The 20,884-nt window shown below is 45.9% G+C and overlaps 2 protein-coding genes across 2 annotated transcripts in view; both read right to left on the reverse strand.

The window, feature by feature from the left end:
- Positions 1-1,157: 1,157 nt before the first annotated feature.
- Positions 1,158-12,826, reverse strand: LOC143300013 (chorion peroxidase-like). The gene is made up of 13 exons (XM_076613569.1): positions 12,647-12,826; positions 11,794-11,911; positions 10,821-10,991; positions 9,433-9,511; positions 8,780-8,886; positions 8,091-8,195; positions 7,112-7,228; positions 6,108-6,432; positions 4,870-5,071; positions 3,143-3,333; positions 2,110-2,279; positions 1,590-1,695; positions 1,158-1,271 (listed from the first exon to the last, which is right to left on the reverse strand). The coding sequence occupies exons 1-13, from the start codon at positions 12,824-12,826 to the stop codon at positions 1,187-1,189; spliced, it is 1,956 nt and encodes a 651-aa protein (XP_076469684.1). The 3' UTR covers positions 1,158-1,186.
- Positions 12,827-18,206: 5,380 nt separating this feature from the next.
- Positions 18,207-20,884, reverse strand: part of LOC143300014 (dynein axonemal heavy chain 12-like) — a 92,336-nt gene continuing 89,658 nt past the window's right edge. The window contains 2 exon segments of the mRNA XM_076613570.1: positions 18,207-18,468; positions 19,213-19,304. Coding sequence (XP_076469685.1) covers positions 18,207-18,468; positions 19,213-19,304 — 354 coding nt within the window.

Here is a 20,884-nt window from a genome sequence, read left to right on the forward strand (position 1 = left end):
CATCAGACCAGTTTTCTAATTTTTCACGCAATTTGGAAAATACGTAAAATACCTAAAACATGGGCATAGTTCTAAACAAACCGGACAAGAATCCGTACAATTGTCATATAAGCCTTAAAACTATGAGCTCAACACAGATCGGAACAAAAATGGTTCAGGATGCCAAATTTCATCAAAGTATACAGACAAAAGAAGACTTCTCAAAGTGACGCAGAGAGCTCAAGCAAGTTCTGTGTTCACATTTCTTGACGTCATATTGCACTACTTCTATTTTAGGTCCCAAAATTGATGTGAATAATACATCTGTCTCCTACATGGACCATGTATTTTTCACGAGACTACTCTACTGTACCCATATGTCAAAGTATTTTAAACGAAGAACTCATGCAGAAGATAAGAAAAACATAAACTCATCTCAAATATCCAAATCGATTGGACACTGTGCGAAAATGCCTTTGTAATAATCAAAATGAGTCTAAGTTGTTCAAAGTATATCAGTACGCTGATTTATGCCGAAAATCTGTGAATTAAATTAATCCAGATAAGCCTAAATCAGAGCATGTTTAAAAAAAACAAACATATCAAGCTGATGCACTACGGAAATGAATCCAGCTGTTTAAGTAAATTCGGAACATATTAAATGTTTGTCAAAACGTGCCACAAAAGGATCAAATTAATCAAAACAAACAAACAAAAAGGCCAAGTATCAAACTGTGTATGTGTCTAACTCGGTAAACAGAAAACGAAAATAAAAATTCCATTCACTAAAATACGCCATGAGACTCAAGTCATCTGAAAACTGCAGACAAAGATGCGATTTCGAGCTACCCTGGAACTGTTCGATTCGCCATCCTAAGTGTTCCTCCAAACTGAACCCTCACGTGCAGCCCTGTCCCCCACGCCCCTCCTTGCAGCCCATGGTGGAGAAAGAGATGAGTGGGTCATTGTTCCACGTCCGTTGACCGAACGAGGCGCTGAACTGACGTCACAGTTCTTTAGGGGATGGGTAGGGAAGGTGGGGGATGTGGGGTGGAGGGGGGAGCTGGTGGATGCTGAGGGATTCAGATATACAGAAGGACCTAACACCACTGTCTTTATAGAGTAGAAACCCCCCCCAGTTATTTACGACTTCACAGACATGAAACAGTTCAAGAGTTCCAGAGTGTCCTTGTGCTCTTGAATCAGCTCACGGCTCCACGACAAAGTCCCGGACGTCCAGAAAGTCACGTGACAGGTCTCCCACCAGCTGCTCGCAGGGCACGGCAGGGTTGCTGAAACCGAAGGAAAATGGTCAAGCCCTATTAGCACGCTTTTTTTCTTTTCGCTCCCCTCCGGGACCTGTATCATGCAGCGGGGTCGCCTGGGAGAGAAGATGGTCCACCAACAAATCTCCCTGCCACTTACACTCGTCTGCATCAACAAACATTCACAAATGTGCGCATATTCTGTAAACACACACACACACACACACAATGAGAGCGAGAGAGTGAGACAGAAATAGAGAGAGAGACAGAGAGACAGACAGAGACACGTGAGAGAGAGAGAGAGAGAGAGAGAGAGAGAGAGAGAGAGAGAGAGAGAGCACTCACTCGGGTCCCCGTTCCACAAAGGCGTCAAGCTGTATTTCAGTGATGGGGTCCACAGTCAGACACATGATTTTTGCTGAGGTGACGTTCCTAAGTTGTCTGAGTTGTCCTGTGTCACACACACACAACAACACGCACGCACACACCCCAAACCGTACACACACACACACACACAAACAAACAACAACACCACACGCAATTTCAATGATACATTCCTCATTTAATGCAAGTCGTATTTCACACACACACACACACACACACACACACACACATGCACGCACTCATGCGAAGAAAGACACGCACATGCACATGAAAGTGACTGACTGACAGACAGACACACTGAGGGACACATTGAAACAGAGACAGTACAGACATACAGATAAACCGACAGACAGACATCCATACAGTCAGAAAATTCCCCCAACACTTTGCTCAACAACAAAAACACATACTCCTCCACAGACCCCCTAACAACCATCGACTCCCAAACACAGAAAGAGCCAACGACAGAGACAAGACTCACGGTCAGTGAAGCCGACATCCTCGCTGTGAGTGAAGAAGAAGCGGTCCCCGACCTTGAGCCGTCTCATCTGCTCGGCCACGATGTGGGAGAAGGTGTCCCCTAGCTGCCCTCCCCCCGTGTTGGGAGGCTCGGCCAGCCCCCCCACGAACAGGTCCACGTCCTCCACGCTCCTGAAGACACACATGCTGTCCTCAGGACACGTGGGGGTAGTGCCCTGTCCAACAGCCTCCCTCCAGTGTGTTATACTGTCCTTACTTCCCTGGGGGTCTTCTTGTGTAGTAAGGAGGGGAGGCTGTGTTGGTACACATACTTTAGCAGCGCCTTATCCTTTGTCGGAGACCAAGCTCCAGGCGCTCTACAAACACGGAGTCAATTTAGCAGAACAGGCTGTCTACCTGGGTTGCGCCGACTGAGAGCTGTCTTTAGGCGCTCATCATTCGTTTCCTGAGTCATCAGTCACGGACGTCGCATGCACAAACACAAACGCGCGCGCACATGTATATTAGGGTGTATCTAATAAGAAAATTTGCCAGGGACAACTCTTCTGTTGTCGTGGGTTATTTTTAGTGTGCTAAGTGCACGCTACAAATGGGACGTCGATTTATATGATCTCATTCGAATGACTATCGTCCAGACCACCACTCAAGGTAAAGTGGACAGGGATGCAGGGGGCGGGGGAGAAACTCTGGCAAGTGTGGGACCGTATCCCGCTCGCTCAGATTGTCTTGCTTCCTTTGCGGACGGATTACCACCAGGCCACTTGCCCACTCCATTTGCCTTCTTTCAAAACGTCAGCTTATATGTTGATAATGCAGATGATAATTTTATCATCAAAATTACTGGTCAAAACAATGTAGCGATGATGGTGATGACTGCAGAGGGTAAACCTGTCCAGTGTTTATGATGGTGACTGAAGTATGATGGTGATGGTTATGTTGATAAGAAAAATCATAACAGTAATGATGGTGATCACATACAATATGCACACACGCACACACACACTCGTTCACACACACACACAACTGAATCTCACTGGTACACCCTGTCGAGTCTCCTGGCACCCCTGATGGCCGGGTGGGAGAAGTCCGTGACGGGATCCAGACCGAACAGCTGCCGGTACTTGGTGTAGGGCTGGAGGGCGTGGTCACGACCTCGCTGGATGTTGAGGGACATCAGGTCCTGGCCCCGCCTCCGACGTCTGGGTTCAAACAGGTGCTCCGACAGCTGGAACATGTCACTGTACAGCACTGTGTGACAGGACCACCCCTTCCCCTCCGTCCTTTCCCCCTTACCTACTTTTACAGCAAAACCACAAAGTGCAGTCGCTCTGTTCTGAGGGTCCATGAGGCCTGTGGTTTAAATCCCAACAGCACATGGTGAGGTAATGGTGGAACTTTTTTCTCATCTTCCAGATCAACAGTTGTGCAGGCGTACCTATAATCTAACCCGTCTTAGTGTGGGCACACACTCAGAAAACCACACGTGCACGTCGAAGATAACATGATCCATGTCAGCTTTCGGTGTACTGTGGATACAGGAACATACACAGTACACCTCAAAAACAGAGGAAGACTGCCAAAACAGCAGGTAAAACGGCCATGCACATAAAAGTTAACTCATAGAAATGAACCAAAGTGGAAGCTGCAGCTCCCGAACGCAGATGAAGAAAGCACCGGACTAGTTTGCTGTCACTTCTTTTTTCTGTTGTTCGTTGTGTATGAATCACATCTGACGACGAGGTCACCACTGATTTGTGCGCCCTCTTCCCTGTTCTTGTTACGAATGAAACAGTCCAACTAATACACAACAACACAGTGGTACGCTTATAATTCGCTGGATGTTTTGTTATTGTTGCTTTTTTCACAGCAAAAATACCATTACAATGTCCCGTAATCTTCTCTGACCTCTTACCTACCTCCTTTGTCGATCAATCTTTCTTTCTGTACGGTATACATTACCACATTGTCACTTACGTACTGCGTTCGTTGTTCTTTCTGTATGTGTGTAACCACATCACCACAGACAAATGTGCTTTGACATAGGGGGCCACAAATTTGATATGACACAGAGGGGGCCAGAGACAAATGTGCAATGACACAGGGCGACCACAGACAAAAAATTAATGTGCTATGACAGAGGGCGACTACAGACAAATGTGCTATGACACAGGGCGACCACAGACAATTGTGCTATGACACAGGGCGACCACAAATAAATGTGCTATGACACAGGGCGACCACAAATAAATGTGCTATGACACAGGGCGACCACAGACAAATAAATGTACTATGACACAACCACAGACAAATGAATGTGCTATGACACAGGGCGACCACAGACAAATGTGCTATGACTTAGGGGGACCACAAATAAATGTGCTATGACACAGGGCGACCACAGACAAATAAATGTACTATGACACAGGGCGACCACAGACAAATAAATGTACTATGACACAACCACAGACAAATGAATGTGCTATGACACAGGGCGACCACAGACATATGTGCTATGACACAGGGCGACCACAGACAAATAAATGTGCTATGACACAGGGCGACCACAGACAAATAAATGTACTATGACACAACCACAGACAAATGAATGTGCTATGACACAGGGTGATCACAGATAAATATGCTATGACGCAGCTCCCCCCCCCCTCCTTTTAATCTTTGTGCAAATGTATAACAGCAGAACACCAAGAAGCACAACTTCCCCTCACGACCCTCTCAAACAGCTACAGCTGTTCATCCTGACCTCTCTGGACACGGAACTGTCGATGGCCTGTGCCTGGTCCCTGGCCGCGGTCCGGTTGGCTGTCACCAGCCCCATGGCCAGGGCGTTGAAGCGGTCCCGCACCACGGCGGGCCGCAGGAAGTGGTCCCGCAGGCGGATCCTGGTCCTGCGGGGGTTTGGGTCCGGCGTGGGCAGGTTCCTGGGCACCAGGGAGTGGCCCATCCTGCAGCACCGGGAAAACAGGGGCAGCTTTCTATCAACACTGGGATGGTTCAACAGCCCGATGGAAGAACAAAGTAATGAATGAAGCGGTGAATACAAGGACCACGTACAGCAATTAATGAAGTGAATAAATCAGTTGACGAACAAACCTAAAAACTCCACTCCCACACTGTGTTTTCTTTTCCAAAGAACGAATCGAACTGAAGACAAATGCAAACATCTGCACCATATCAAGACACTGTCTGCACGAACCGAACCTGTCACCCCACATCAACCACAACTATCCAAATTGTCTTACCCGAACCAAACCAGTGAACCTATACCAACCACCCAACTGTCTTACCAACCAAACCAGTGAACCTACACCAACCACCCAATTGTCTTACCCGAACCAAACCAGTGAACCTATACCAACCACCCAACCATCTTACCTGAACCAAACCAGTAAGACTATACCAACCACCCAACTGTCTTACCCGAACCAAACCAGTGAACCTATACCAACCACCCAACTGCCTTACCCGTACCAAACCAGTGAACCTATACCAACCACCCAACCATCTTACCTGAACCAAACCAGTGAACCTATACCAACCACCCAACTGTATTACCCGAACCAAACCAGTAAACCTATACCAACCACCCAACCATCTTACCTGAACCAAACCAGTGAACCTATACCAACCACCCAACTGTCTTACCCGAACCAAACCAGTGAACCTATACCAACCACCCAACTGTCTTACCCGAACCAAACCAGTGAACCTATACCAACCACCCAACTGTCTTACCCGAAACAAACCAGTGAACCTATACCAACCACCCAATTGTCTTACCCGAACCAAACCAGTGAGCCTATACCAACCACCCAACTGTCTTACCCGAACCAAACCAGTGAACCTATACCAACCACCAAACTGTCTTACCCGAACCAAACCAGTGAACCTATACCAACCACCCAACTGTCTTACCCGAACCAAACGAGCGACCCCCCCCCAACCCCCCCCTCCCCCCCCAATCCACCTGACCACCCCAACCTGTAGGCGGCTGTGGAGAACTCGTTCAGGATGCTGGGGTCCACGCGGGGGTCGTAGTGGGACCTGTCCTCCACGCCGAGTCCAAACTCACTCATGTAGCCCTGGCCCAGGATGATGGGCAGCCAGTCGCCGTACATGATCTTCTGCACGATGGCGCCCACCACGCGGCGCGTGCTCTGGAACAGGGTCTCGTTGAGGTGGGTGGGGGAGAGGGGGGAGGCGGGCGTGTAGCGGGCGGCCATCTCTGAGGCCAGGAGGTTGTGGAGGCGGAGGAAGACGGTGTGGATGGTGGCCAGGGCGGGCTGTTCGTTCACACGTTCGTCGCCTGTGGACACGACAGGACAGGAGCGGGGTGGGGGTGGGTGGGGGTATGAGGTGGAGTGATGGAGGGAGCGAGAGTGGGGAGTAGTTTTAACATGAGTGCGTAAGTCAGTATTGGTAATGTTTTTGTTCTAGTTTCCCTGATTGATTGGTTAACTCATTTCCTTATTGTATAGATGTCAGAGAGAGAGAGAGAGAGAGAAATCCAGACAAAAGAATACATATTGCAAAAGACCACTTTAGACTTTAGTGTTCTAACAAATCACTCATACTCACTTGCTCTTTCAGGTCTCATGTGTAAACTGACACATTTCAAAACTTTTTCCTGTTGGATTTTTGTTTATTATTTTGTTGTGAAACTTACCAGAGAAAAAAACTTTCACATACGATGTCGTGAATACAAAGCTGGGCAAGTTCGTTAAGTGTAGTCTATAGTACATACAAACAAACAATCTTCCCACCCATTTCCAATGCTTGTTCATGTAACCACTTCATGCTGCCAGAGTAGCTGGGACATGTAATGCAAGGATGGCAATAAGCAGGTGCCATCAAGCAGCAGCAGCAATAGGAAGGCCTCTATTTACGTCAGAACGAACCAGCCTCAGCATGCAAGCATATCTCTACGGTTTTTTGTTGCTTCGAATGTGTGCCTTTTCGGTGAGACGCGAGAGGCTGACACTGACCAGCAATGAAGCAGACAGGGCTGTCTTCAGGGTCGTCCCTCTCCCTCTGGCAGATAGCGCGCTCTGTTCGGGGCAGCAACGGTCCCTGCGGGGAGGCCTCGAACTTCAGCAGGTATCCTGAAAGTTAAACACACACACACACACACATACGCACATACAATGCATGCACACACACACACACACACACACAAACATACACACACACACACACACACACACACAACGTGTACACACGACACTCGCGCTTGCACCAATGAAAAAACATCCAAACAAATTCAGATCATATTCTTTTTGTCCAAGTTCTATGCCACACACACACACACACACACACACACACACACACACACACACACATATATATAACAAAATTTCAACGATTCTTCCTCGGGTCAGACCAGGTCCTGAATCATCCATCCGATCTCCTACACGGCTTCTGATCACACATGACCCCCTGAGGCTTTTAAAACGGAAAGGACACACTGCATGTTCATCAAGCAGGTCCCTGGGACATTCCAAAACGAACATACATGTGTGAACATTGTGTACGGGAACATAAGGATCATCAGTTATACAGAAGAGCTGTCTCCCTTCACCACTGCTAGGCCCAGAAACCTGACTGGAAGGCATGCCTCTCTTCCGCAATCACCGTCTCCTTCTCCACGCTATCACTGTGTTCATTAACGTCATTCAACGATCAAGAAAGAGCAATGGTTTTCATTTTTACAGTTACCAACATCTAGAACTGACTGACCTAACTGCTATACTTGATGCGTTACACAAGTGCAGAACACGGGAACGAACCCAAAATAAAGACTGAAAACGACAACAAAACACATTAACATGCGACAAGAAATCGACGTTTGCTCTCAAAACACAAGGAGCACACCAGAAGAAAACAACAACAACAAACGACAACAGTGACTGGTGCAAGCACAGCGCAGAGGGCGAGGACAAGAGAGTAAGTACGGCAGGGACTCACCATGCCCCTCACTTTCCCGAAGCTCTTCCTCCTCCTCCAGAGAACTGCCGTACACGGAGGAGGCGTCGATAAATGCCGTGATGGAGTTCACCTGCTCCCGGGGCTCTGCCGCCAACACACCAACAGCCTGTCTCCATATTGGTCGACACCGGACAATAATAATAATGATGATGATGATAATGTTAACAATAATAATAATCATAACAGTAATACCTACAGGATGATGATAACGTGAAGGGTGTCAGAGAGACGGATAAACATACTCACACCTTTGTGTTTGTCTGTGTGAGTCTATGTAATCCGTCTGTCTGACACTCTTCACTTTACCATCAAAACCACTGTTGGTTGTGGTGTTGTTGATTTTATCATCGTTATCATTGTTATTCAGACAGACGGAATCTATGTAATCCGTCTCCCTGACACTCTTCACTCTATCATCAACACCTTTGTTGGTGGTGGTGGTATGATGACACTGATGTTGATGATGACACTGATCAACATCATCATTATCATACACTGTCTACGTAACAAATCTCCCGAAAGCTATCTGCTCGTCCTGTCCAAAGGAATCAGGGAACCAGCCAGCTGAACAACGACCCCTCATCCAGCCACACCAAGCACCCAAGCTACAGACCAGGCCAGCCAGCCCTGTCAGCGGACAGAGGGCTCAGCACTGACCACCCACTGACCGGTCCTGTTCCCGGGGTTCAGTCTGCTGGCGGGGATGGTGCGCACGAACTCCATGCACGTGCCGGTAAAGTCAAGGTCATGGTCGAAAGTGATGGGCAGACACTCCCTGTCACGTCACACACACACACGTATGTCAATATCACAAATAGCAGCGGATATCTCTTTGCATTGCGTAAAACAATAAACTGATGAAAAAAGTCACTGATGAGATAACGTCACAAAGACACAGAATATCTGAATTTCCAGAAAATGACAAAGACGCATTTCATGTGACACAAACACAGAAAAAGATGTTAATGTCATGTGGAAACATGAAAACTAAAACAATAATCATTATCCATTCAAGTTATATTTTTTAACCTCAAATATGTCAACATCAAAAACGAAGTCAAACTAAGATAATCCATTCGATTCTTTAAAAGTCATCGTTAAATCAAGATAAACGTGACAGAACTTAAACGTTGTATGAACGCAAGCTTGTGCTGTCACTGGTAAGCATTCGATGCGGGTGTGTGTGTGTGTGTGTGTGTGTGTGTGTGTGTGAGAGTGAGAGAGAGAGAGAGAGAGAGAGAGAGAGAGAGAGAGAGAGAGAGAGTGTATGTGTGAGAGAGAGACTGAGAGAGAGAGAAAGAGATTCACAAAATCCGCTCACGGTGGCAAGGGGCTAACAGTTCCGATCCTGAATCGTCCACAACAGACCAGTGGGTTCCCTCCCGACTCCTGGATTCGCTCTGAGAGTGGCCAGGAAAAAAACAACAGATGTCACATGCTGCACTGGTGCCCTCTTCCATTGTCCAAACAGTCACAAACAGTTTAAGTACCATGTAATCATAGCATATTCCTATAACGATATGTACTTTATTGAGAACAATTCGAAATGCTGACAAAAAAAATGTTCACAGTATACAATATACACTATAAAAAAGCTGATTTTTTTTAATGAAAAAGCTGATTGTTTTGTATTTGTTCATAGTATGCAATATCACCTTTATATACGTCTGCCTTGAATACATTTATTAATAAAAGTTTGAATGTATGCCTAGTAGTAGCAGCAGCTACTCGAAGGCATCATCATCATAACTATTATCTAGTAGTAGTACTAGTAGCAGCAGTAGTAGCAGTAGCAGCGGAAGTAGTAGTAGTACCAACAGCAACAGCAGTATACAGCATATAAGTATTACCTTTTTATGTCTACCTTTTACGCATTTTTCTTCAGGCAAGTTTGAATGTATACCTATCTGCAGTAGCAGCAACAGCAGCAGCAGTAGTAGTAGCAGCAGCAGACACAGCAATAGTAGCAGGAGTAGTAGTAGTAGAAGTATCAGCAGCAGCAGCAACAGCGACAGCAGTAACAATAACTAAGTCAAAAACCTTGGTGTTGTCACTGACGACACATTGTCCATACATCAATATCAACAATACCAGGTAAAATCTGCTACTGTCAACAAAGGCTCATCAGTCCAATTCGAAACACACACACACACACACACACACACACGAACACACACACACACATACACTGACAAACACACACTAAAGTCAGCGGCATCGACGCAGTATCTAAACTCGTCGTTTCTTTTATTCTCTCTTTTCTCAACTATTGTGACTTTCTTGTCTGGTTTGTCCACCCATTCCCTTCAGCGTATAGTAAACTTACTCTTCCCTTTCGTCAAGTCTCTGCACTCAACTCTTTCAAATCTTGCCTTCAAATCTACCTCTTTCAAGGACAGCTGCGCCGTCTCCTTCTGACCGGTTTAAGGTTTCCACAGTTTTCTATTGACAAAAGTAGTTGTAAGTTTTATCTGTCATCCCCCTGAATCCCAGCTGTGCATGCGTGTGAATGACGGGTGCGTCAGCGCTTTGATTAGTTTCTGAACAAGATTCAGTGCTACATAAATATTGTATCACTGGCAGCAGCAGCAGCAGTACTAGCAGTAGTGGTTATTGTTGTAGCAGCTGTAGCAGCAGATGTAGTGGTAGAAGTATATCATCAGCAGCAGCGGAATAAGCAGCAGACCCCCCAGTGACCAGAGGACTGACCGGTGGGCAGCGGCATGAGCGTCATGTCGTGGTCCATGAACTGTCCCCACTGCATCAGCAACAACGTGTTGTCGTTCCGTCGACGTCTGTCCCGTAAAACCCGCCGGCTGATCTGCCGCACGCCTTCTAGAGGGGCCCCGGTGATGCTGGTTGTCCTGGGGGTCTCCACTCCTGGCCACCACCACCATCATCATCATCGTCACCGTCTTTACACCGTCAACATTTCCATCATTATTATTATAAACAGTAGCAAATACCATCCTCTGTGTGTGTGTGTGTGTGTGTGTGTGTGTGTGTGTGTGTGTGTGTGTGTGTGTGTGTGTGTGTGTGAGAGAGAGAGAGAGAGAGAGAGAGAGAGAGAGAGAGAGAGACAGTGTGAGTGAATGTGTGTGTGCTTGCGAGCGCGCGCGTGTGTGTGTGCCCAAACCAACTTCCACCAATTGAATCTCTCTCTTTCTTATTTTATTTTATTTTATTTATTTATTTATTTATTTATTTTTTGAACGCTTACAGTTGACTTCATTAAGTTTTTGCGCCTTATATATGATAATCAGTCGTGTCCGACTATGACCATCAGAACAGCAGAGGAGGCAACTGCTGTTCCGACTATTTGGGCTAGACTTTGATTATAGTGGAGAGTGTCTTGCCCAAGTACATCCCCACTCTCTCGGCCATGACCTTATACATATTATTATTATTAGTAGTAGTTCTTTTTTATGTATTTATCTTCTTTTTTTTCTCAATGCCTTACTGAGCGCATTGGGTTATGCTGCTGGTCAGGCATCTGCTTGGCAGATGTGGTGTAGCGTATATGAATTTGTCCGAACGCAGTGACGCCTCCTTGAGCTACTGAAACTGAACTCCCTCTTCTTCCCAAACCTTTCCCCTCTCTCTTGCGTGCACACCGACTCCATTGCCCCGTACTTCAATTCTTCAGCCCCCAAGGGTCCCTCCCCACAGCAAGGCCACTGACCATCATCATAGACAGGCGGCAGCAGACGCCTCAAACGGGTGTTAGCCGCTCCCAGGTTGTCCTCGTTGTTGCACGAGCCGTCAATCGTACGGAACGGATCTCCCATATCCTCGCATTTCTGCTCATACACACGAGCACATGCACACATACAAACAGATTACGTATACAGAGATATTAAAAACGCTCTTTCACTCACAAAGTTATAACACCCACCCACACCCACACACAGAGACGGAAACAACGGATACTGGATAGAAACAACATAAATATCATAAAACAGAAAGCAGAACACTATGGGGGACATTTCTGGGCTGCGCCATCGTCACGAACATGAAATGGTCATCACCAAACACTTCAGCGATATTATTTCCTGGTGCACAATTTCGTTGACCCTACACATAAACACAAGAACTCTGTGTGTGTGTGTGTGTGTGTGTGTGTGTGTGTGTGTGTGTGTGTGTGTGTTTCTCTCAGTTTTTTTGTGTTAAGGGACGTGAGAAAGCAAAATCAATTATATGAGAGAGAGAGAGAGAGAGAGAGAGAGAGAGAGAGATGGTGGAGGTGGGGGGAGATTCTGTAGGATACGAGTTCAGCACGTCTAGTCCTCGCTCTGTACAGGGTCTAAACTACACACTGCAAAATCACGCATGAAATGCACAGACAGACACACATACACGCAGAAAAAAACCAACACCACACACACACACACAAACACACCACCCGTACCTCACCACACACACACACACACACGTAGCCTACACAATCTCTCTCTCTCACACACACACACACAAACCATCACCACCACACCACACCACACACAAACCCAAACACACCACCACACACACACACACACCTGTAAGGGGTCCATTTCATGCATCTCGTGGTCATAGTTCTTGATCCCCAGCCCTGTCATGGCCCCGGCCACCAGTGTGGGGGCCGCACACCTCCTGCACTCTGCCACACACACCGCGCCGTCACCAACACTCAAACGTTTGCCAATGCGCGCACAATGCCACACCTTGTGCACCACCATAAAATACACACCATATGTGCATGCGCACAATCATGACAATGATCGTGACTGTACAAAACAAACAGAAGGGCTCCACAATCACAAAAATCGCGTAGCATCCCAGACAGGCTTCACAAACACAAAAACACGTAACATCCCAGATAGACTACACAAACACAAAAACACGTAGCATCCCAGATAGACTACACAAACACAAAAACACGTAGCATCCCAGATAGACTACACAAACACAAAAACACGTAGCATCCCAGATAGACTACACAAACACAAAAACGCGTAGCATCACAGATAGACTACACAATCACAAAAACACGTAACATCACAGACAGGCTACACAATCACAAAAACACGTAACATCCCAGACAGGCTACACAAACACAAAACACGTAGCATCCCAGATAGGCTACACAATCACAAAAACACGTAACATCCCAGACAGGCTACACAAACACAAAAACGAGTAGCACCCCCTCCACTCCTGTTAAACCCATCCCTCTATTGTAATGAAGTGTATTATTTTTGTGTGTGAAATTCTCTCCCCGGGCAGAGCGTGTCGCCACAGTATAGCACCTACTTTATTTCTCTTGCAAGTGTATTTGTTGTACTATCAAAGTGATATTTTCTACAGAACACTTTTTGTTTTCCGTGCGCTGAGTGTATGTTGCACATGGGACCTCGGGTTATCGTCTCTGTTTATTGTCTCATCAGAATGCACACATGGTATGTCAACGTACATGAAACACCCCCAGACACGTCATTTGGTTTTTGACATGGACAAATTTGGCACAGATCTTATTCCTCGTGCAAGTATGAGAATACAAACCAGCTATAAACCCATGATGAAAGGGAGGACCTGAATCCTACTACTACAGTCCTCACCTCTGATACCACTATCAGCTCCTGCTGTTTTTATGACAAGCACTATCTCTGAGAATGAATTTGTTCATGTAACCATAGAAAGGACAACTAAGCCTGTGAGAGGGTGGGCTGAACATAGATATAATCCTTACGGAAGCTTTGCCATTAGCACGTTTGCACTCAAACGGTTTGTAAATAATGATGACCAAAAAAAAAAATAAAAAAATAAAAAATGGATATATATCATTCTTCTTCAGCACGTGAGCCCAATTATCATCAGTAAAGGGTAAAATGTTGACAACACTTAAAAACACATGGCACTAAAATCAAAGCTTTATGAATAAGACAAATGAAATGTGTCAAAGCACACACACACACACACATACACACCACGCTAATTGGACCGAGACATCCATGAACGCAGATTTGTACAGATGTTTTGTAAGACTAGATTTGAACTGCGATTTTGTTTCAGCTGACGAATTCGACAGGGAAGTTTATTCCGAGTCACAGGACCAAGATCTGAAAAGGCACGCTGTCCTAAGTAATTTATTTTGTACGATGTGGGACACAAAGAACACGCGAGTCAACAGGCCAATTCTTTCTCTCACCATTTCGTTGGATCAGAACGCAGGCTGTGACCAGGAACACCCAAAGCCAATCCATGTCTACAGGCACAGCGTCTTGGATGGTCAGCAACACAACAGGCCCAGTGCAACAGAAGGTCCGGTCTCCAGGTCCGAACGACAGCTCCCAAGCAAGCAGAGTGTGTCAGGTCAGGTCCCCGTGGCTAGTTTTATTGCCGGATCTACGACCGCTCAGTACAGCTGAGGACCTGACGTCGTTCGTCTGGACTTCCTTGTCGCCCCTATCTGACCTGCCAATCGTTTTTCTCCCCACCACCTCTCTCCCTTCTTCTGGGTAAGCTGGGGGTGCTTTGTTCTTCTTTTGAAAAAATTCATCGGGAAATAATTGGTGGTAACTAGTAATCGAGAGAAAGAGAGAGAGACAGAGAGTAGTGCGGGGAGCAGATGGACAGACGTAAAGAGAGAATGAATGAATCTTTAATTTCTTTTCCAACGGTGAAGATATTAGCACTTTGGCCGACTTACACATCTGCCGTTGAGACAGAGAGAGAGAGAGAGAGAGAGAGAGGCAGACAGACAGACAGACAGGTATAGACAGACATACAGACAGAGACAGGGAGACAGACAGAGACAGAGAGACAGACAGATTGACAGATAGAGAAACGTACTGCAAAAAGTATTTCTGAATTTTCTCCGTAGCAGCCACCAGAAAAAAAACAAACAAAAAAACAAAACACCACCACCAAAACGAAACAAATAACCACCAAGAAAAAAAGTGATTAGGTGTATGAACACGTTTCATAAACATGGCTGTATTGCACGCGTAATATATTTTTCTACACCACCAGCTCCCCTGGCCATTGTTCTCTGTCTGTGGGACACAAAATAGGCCTTGAGATGAAGACATCAACAGTATTCGATACTGGTTTGATCAACAAAACTGTCATTTCTCCCTGCCTGTCAGTAAATGAGAACAAAACTACCCACAAGATTAAAAGAAACACACCTTTTTTTTATAATCTTAAAATTACAAAGCGATACAATTCAGTATTTTTGACACAATGTTCTATACGCCAAACTGCTCAAAAGTTGTCTCAAAGTCTTAAAGAACAAATGGCTCTCATATAATGCCTATGGATTTTCTCAAATCTAATTAAAAATACTTTATTAGTTCACATGGAACTTATTTCTTTCTTTTTTTTTCAATAATGCATTCCATTTCCCATTTTCCGCTAAATGACATGCCGTGGGAGTGAGGGAGGGAGAATGAATTAATTTCAGTGAAGCTAAATAATAATTATTTCATGAACATTTCTTTATGGGTGGGGGATGAATTTAATAATTGCTGCATTTGACAGCGCGACAAGACAAATGGTTTATACATACCCTTTTTCCAGCCCAGATCCAGAAATTCCTTGATGAAAATATGCTTTATTTATGTAAGTAATTGGACATATCTTTTTAATGCAGATTCAGCGAACGTAAAAAGTCTTGAATCTAAAATTTCATACAATGATAAACAATTTCGACATGTTTCTCTTGTGAAAAGGAATGGAATTCAATATTTTTTAGTATGGGTGTCCGATTCTTGTCCCCACCCAAAAAGCCTATCTGGAGTCGTTCTTTCTTTATAAAATTATCTGTTTAAACAAACAGTCCGACTGATCGCCTTTTCGTCAGGTTTGACGACCGATGGGAAGTACAGCAGAACGTATTTGCATCAGGATATCTGAATGAAAATGGACTGGGTGTGGTGTTTGTACCGACGGGGTCGTGAACATCGACCTTCGGTGACCTACGGACTTCTAACAAGTCCTGCCGACTTATTGACAGGAATAATCATCGTTGATGTCTTCCGCCTTTGGTCTTATCACAAAATGACTTTCACCACTTTTGATGATGCAGCGGATAACCCGGCAGTTTCTTGGGTTTTTTTCCCCCAGAAAACACCACAAATGGGGTAGACCGATTTATACCTTCAAGGGAGTCTCTCTCTCGCAGTCTTTGTGGTGCGTGTACGTGCGGGGCTGTGTGCGTTTTGTGTACTCGTGAAGAAAACACTGACAATTATTTCTGCTCTACGCTCCGATCAAAATTTTACATGCACATACACAAGCACATCACATGCATAAAGAGGCGCATGGGAAAGAGAAGGGAGGGGACATAATTTATAAGGAAATGTGAAATAAGACAGGCAGGCATTGTAATTAATAAAATGTATTTTAAAGAGACGATTCAAGATTAAAAAAAAGGAAAAACACCCCCCTCCCCCCCACGAAATAATCAGGCCTCATTTGGCACAGACACGCACACACGTCCGCACGCACGCAATGGGCAATATAACATTGAATAATGTAACAGGACCATGCAGCATATATGGAGAAAGTTCGATTTTCAGGCCAATGTAATATTTTTTTTATTAGGTATTCAACAGAGGGCAACGCTCGTGTGAAGGTTTCTCGTTTGACTGGTTGGAGTCAGTTGGCCTTTATGCTGGAGTGGGATATTTCTCATTCACCATAATGAGGATCTTGCACTTCACATAAAATTTGCAGTTTTATTGGTTTGTGCCAGTATCATGTTCGATAGAATTCATCCATAAGGTAAGGCCGCAGCCCACATGCATGTGCGGTCACACACACATCCACACATACATATGCTTTATGGAAAGGACTGCGCTAATCGATGCACAATCATCCCTGGAACAAGGAACGCATCAAACTGAATATTCCCGAGAATCAGATACCTTGTTTTGTTCAGAGTGTCTTCCAATTCCCTTTTCAGTGCTCGCTTTCCTTCTCTAATCATCTGATCTCCTAAAGGCTGTAGATCCAAACGCACTCTATGCCAAAAGAAAGATTTTTTTCAGCCTTGTCCAAGGGTGTTACAATCACACCTCAGACATACGCTCGCAGTCGGACAGCCTATTTCGATGCCGTGTTACCATTCCTCAAAGTCTCAATCGCTTTTTCTGGGAAAACGACAGACAGGCATTCCAAGTCCTTCATACGGGCAGAATAAGAGAGAGGCAGATAGTGACTGAGTCAGGACTAAATATAGGAAACCAAAAGTCCCCGTTCTTTCTGTTTTAACTGTTTTCAATAAATCGATGTCAGAAATAGATCTTAAGGATTAATCTCACCAAAAACATTACTCGATGCTCATCCCATAAGTAGCATGCAACGTCTTCTAGTAAAAAATATATCTAGGTGCTAAAAAAAAAGTAGCATATAACTTCGCGAAGTAAAACTGGCGCAGCTGCCATGGAAAAATGGATTAAATCGTAATAATACTTTTCAATACAGCACTGTCTATATACCGACAAAAGGCACACGGACTTCCGTGTATATTCTATCTCCACTGGTTTACACCATAAACTATAACCCCTTCTCCAATCCCCACCTTCCAGATCGCATAATCACACACAGACGCACACACAGAGCAGAAACTGATAAAGATCTGACCGACCTCCTACCCTCCCAGTGTCCCAAAGCACCGAAATAAAAATTAAAAAACCAAACAAAACATGAACCTCCCACCCCTTTCACGATCAGGTAAGGGGAGGCAAGTCCTCTCCACACCCCTGCATTCCATTCCACACCGTGATTGGCCCAGTTCACAGACCAAGCACAACTCTCCACTCGCTGTTGTCACGTCGTGAGGCAGAGAACGACACGGAGAGGGGAGGAGGAAAGGAGGCGGAAAATAAAGAGACCAAAGGGATGTTGGTGGGGACATTGCGGAGAGATGAAGACAGAGACAGATACCCTGCCTCCTCCCCTCCCCCACCCTCCACGCACTACTGCCCCTCCTCTCCCTCCAGCTGACAGACAGCCATCCTGCCTCCTTCCCATTTCTTCCACCCTCCACACCAAAACCACCCCTCCCACCCATCTCCCAACAACGTCCCCCCCCCCCACACACACACTCGCAGTCTAATCGTCGAGCTGACAGAGGCAAGCACATCCCCTCTTGATCCAGAATTGGACGGGGACGGCCGTGTTGAGGAGGATGGGCAGGACGAAGTTGGTGGAGTGGCCCGTGGTGGATAGCACACCTTTCCGCTCCCTCGTCTTGTACACGGGGCAGCGGTAGCGGTTGTCCGACATGTCCACTTCATGCATCAGGCACGGCTTCAGCCGCATTACCGGCAGGGCCTCGTTCAGCACCTTGGGCAGCTGGTCCTCCAGGCAGTTCCTGCACGCCGTGCACGGCGCGCGCGCACACACACGTACGAACGCACAAACATACGCACACACACACGTGTAGCGTGCATGTTTGGCGTGCATAGACAGACAGATATACACACACACAAATATATATATGTAACTATATATAACCTACCTCCCCCCCAAACCCCCACCCCCGCACGCACACGTAGCTTGCATGTGTGGCGGGAACAGACACACACGAACATATATATATATATAAATAACTTCCCTCACACACACACACACACACACACACACACGTAGCATGCGCCTGTGGCGGGGACAGAACCACACACACACACATCCCCCCACCAACACACACGTATATACAACTTCCCTCTCGCACACACACAGACACGCGCGCACACACGCTCAAACACACGGTCTCAAGTTTTTTGTTTTGTTTTTGTTTTTGTGTTTTGCTGAAGGCGTTGTTTCTGTTGAAGCAAATGATACTACTACATCTGTGTTTCTTGTCAAGCAGAGAGTGTAAGTGTAGCGGTTGTTGCACGAATGTTACGATACGAGCACCTCACTATGAAATTAGACACAGACGTTCTTGATTAATCTTCAGCAGTCGTATATATGTCCACTAGTCTTAATGTTACTGTCGCTTCTATCGTTTTTATCATGTTCAACACCAAAAATATGGCTGATGTCCTTACGTTAATGCTGCTGTTGCTATAATGCTGGATGTGACTGTGTTTGAAGCTGATGTTGACCCACTCACTTTTGTCTGCTCCATCTTGCACCGTCCAGGAAGAGGCCATAGATGTAGGCCCCGTCTTCCGGACTTTCCGTCACTGTGTCTAGGTTTGTCACCTGGCACACACACACACACACACACACACACACACACACACAGTGACAGGGTTGATGATGTTACAAGAAGCTGACCAAACAAACTGAAGTTCATCGTACACGAAGGCATCAGAGACTTATTCGCTGATGAATACATCCTCAACGCCTGCACAGAGCAGAGGATGCAGCGAGAGAAAACTGTCTGCTTTTCACGAGTCTGCGGCAACTTTGGTCTCACTCTCAGCACCAAAAATACCGAAGTCATGTACCAGCCCGCACCAAGAAAAACCTACCAGGAACCACACATCACAGTAAAGGGGTAGAAGCTACAGGCAGTCGACAGCTTTACCTGTCTGGGCAGTACTCTTGCACAAGCGGTGAACGTCAAAGCAGAGATCAGCAACAGAATTGCCAGAGCCAGTGTCGTCTTTGGGAGACTGAAATGATGTATGAGAGCGGAGATGATTCAGCCTTACCACCAAGCTGAAGGTCTACCGTGCAGTGGTGCTCACCACCCTTCTCTGTGCCAGCGACACTGGACTCTCTACAACAGACACGCTAAACAACTCAACCACTTCCACTTGAGCTGCCTCCGCAGACTTCACATAAGATGACAGGACAACGTCCCAGACACGGAGGTCCTGGGATGGGTTAGCACCCACAGTGTCTACATCCTTCTACAGAAAGCCCAAGGCAGATGGGTTGGCCATGACGTCAGGATATCTGACAGTCAGCTACCAAAACAGCTTCTGTATGAGCAGGGCAAGCACTCCTTTGGGGGGCAGGAGAAACGCTTCAAAAACTGACTCAAAGTGTCCCTCAAGGACCTCAATAACAATCCCTGTAGCTAGGAATCGCTTGTTTTGGACCGCCCAACCTGGCGAAGCAAAATCACTAAAGGAGCACACGCAGCAGAAAACAGACGCACCACAGGCAATGCGCCGCGCGCAAGACACCAGCTACCTCCACTTCCACTGCAGCACCAAGCCACATGTGGGCGAGCTTTCCGGGCCTGGACTGGCGTCAGCAGGCACCTTCAGACCCACCGTCACAGATCCTCCATCTGACGCTGAAGTCGCGGTCATCTTTGACTCTGAAGGACGAACAGCAACAACTACAACTCACACAGAAATCAAAGTCAGATCCACGGTCGGGTGTAACTGTCTTTCTGTCTCCCAAAATACCCAAAGAAATTGTGGAAACAGGAAAAGCATATTTACATGCAAGTCATATGAAAACGGAATGATATTCTACTGATATGGAATATCAACATTTATGCACCTGTAAATACCACGAACATTGCTATTTTTTGTTCCCGATGTCTTTAAGCACACTGTTTTCTCTATCACACTGACACTTTCACAGCGAAGCGAAGTAAATCGTTATCAATCGTATTAAAGACTGTATGTTTTATCTTGGTATATCAAGCTGTCGCCTTCCATTAATTTTCAGACCCAATGTGGGTACTGATTCCCATTTCATTGATTTATGATTCGTATCATTTTTGTTAGAAGATGCAAGCTGTACCTTAAACATTTTGCTAGCTGTGTCAAAAAATATTTTTCATCCGGAATAATCTGGAGATTTTCCCTTTTCCCAAA

This window comes from Babylonia areolata, chromosome 25, assembly GCF_041734735.1.
Source record: "Babylonia areolata isolate BAREFJ2019XMU chromosome 25, ASM4173473v1, whole genome shotgun sequence".
NCBI lineage: Eukaryota > Metazoa > Mollusca > Gastropoda > Neogastropoda > Buccinidae > Babylonia > Babylonia areolata.

What these genes read in the sequence shown, in the direction of transcription:
- LOC143300013 (XM_076613569.1), bottom strand. Translation starts at nt 12,826, where the DNA reads ATGGTGGTGCACAAGGTGTGGCATTGTGCGCGCATTGGCAAACGTTTG. An exon ending in ATGAAATGGACCCCTTACAG is followed by an intron (nt 11,912 to 12,646) that starts GTGTGTGTGTGT and finishes GTGTATGAGCAG; the next exon opens with AAATGCGAGGATATGGGAGA. An exon ending in TTCTCCACAGCCGCCTACAG is followed by an intron (nt 5,072 to 6,107) that starts GTTGGGGTGGTC and finishes CCGGTGCTGCAG; the next exon opens with GATGGGCCACTCCCTGGTGC.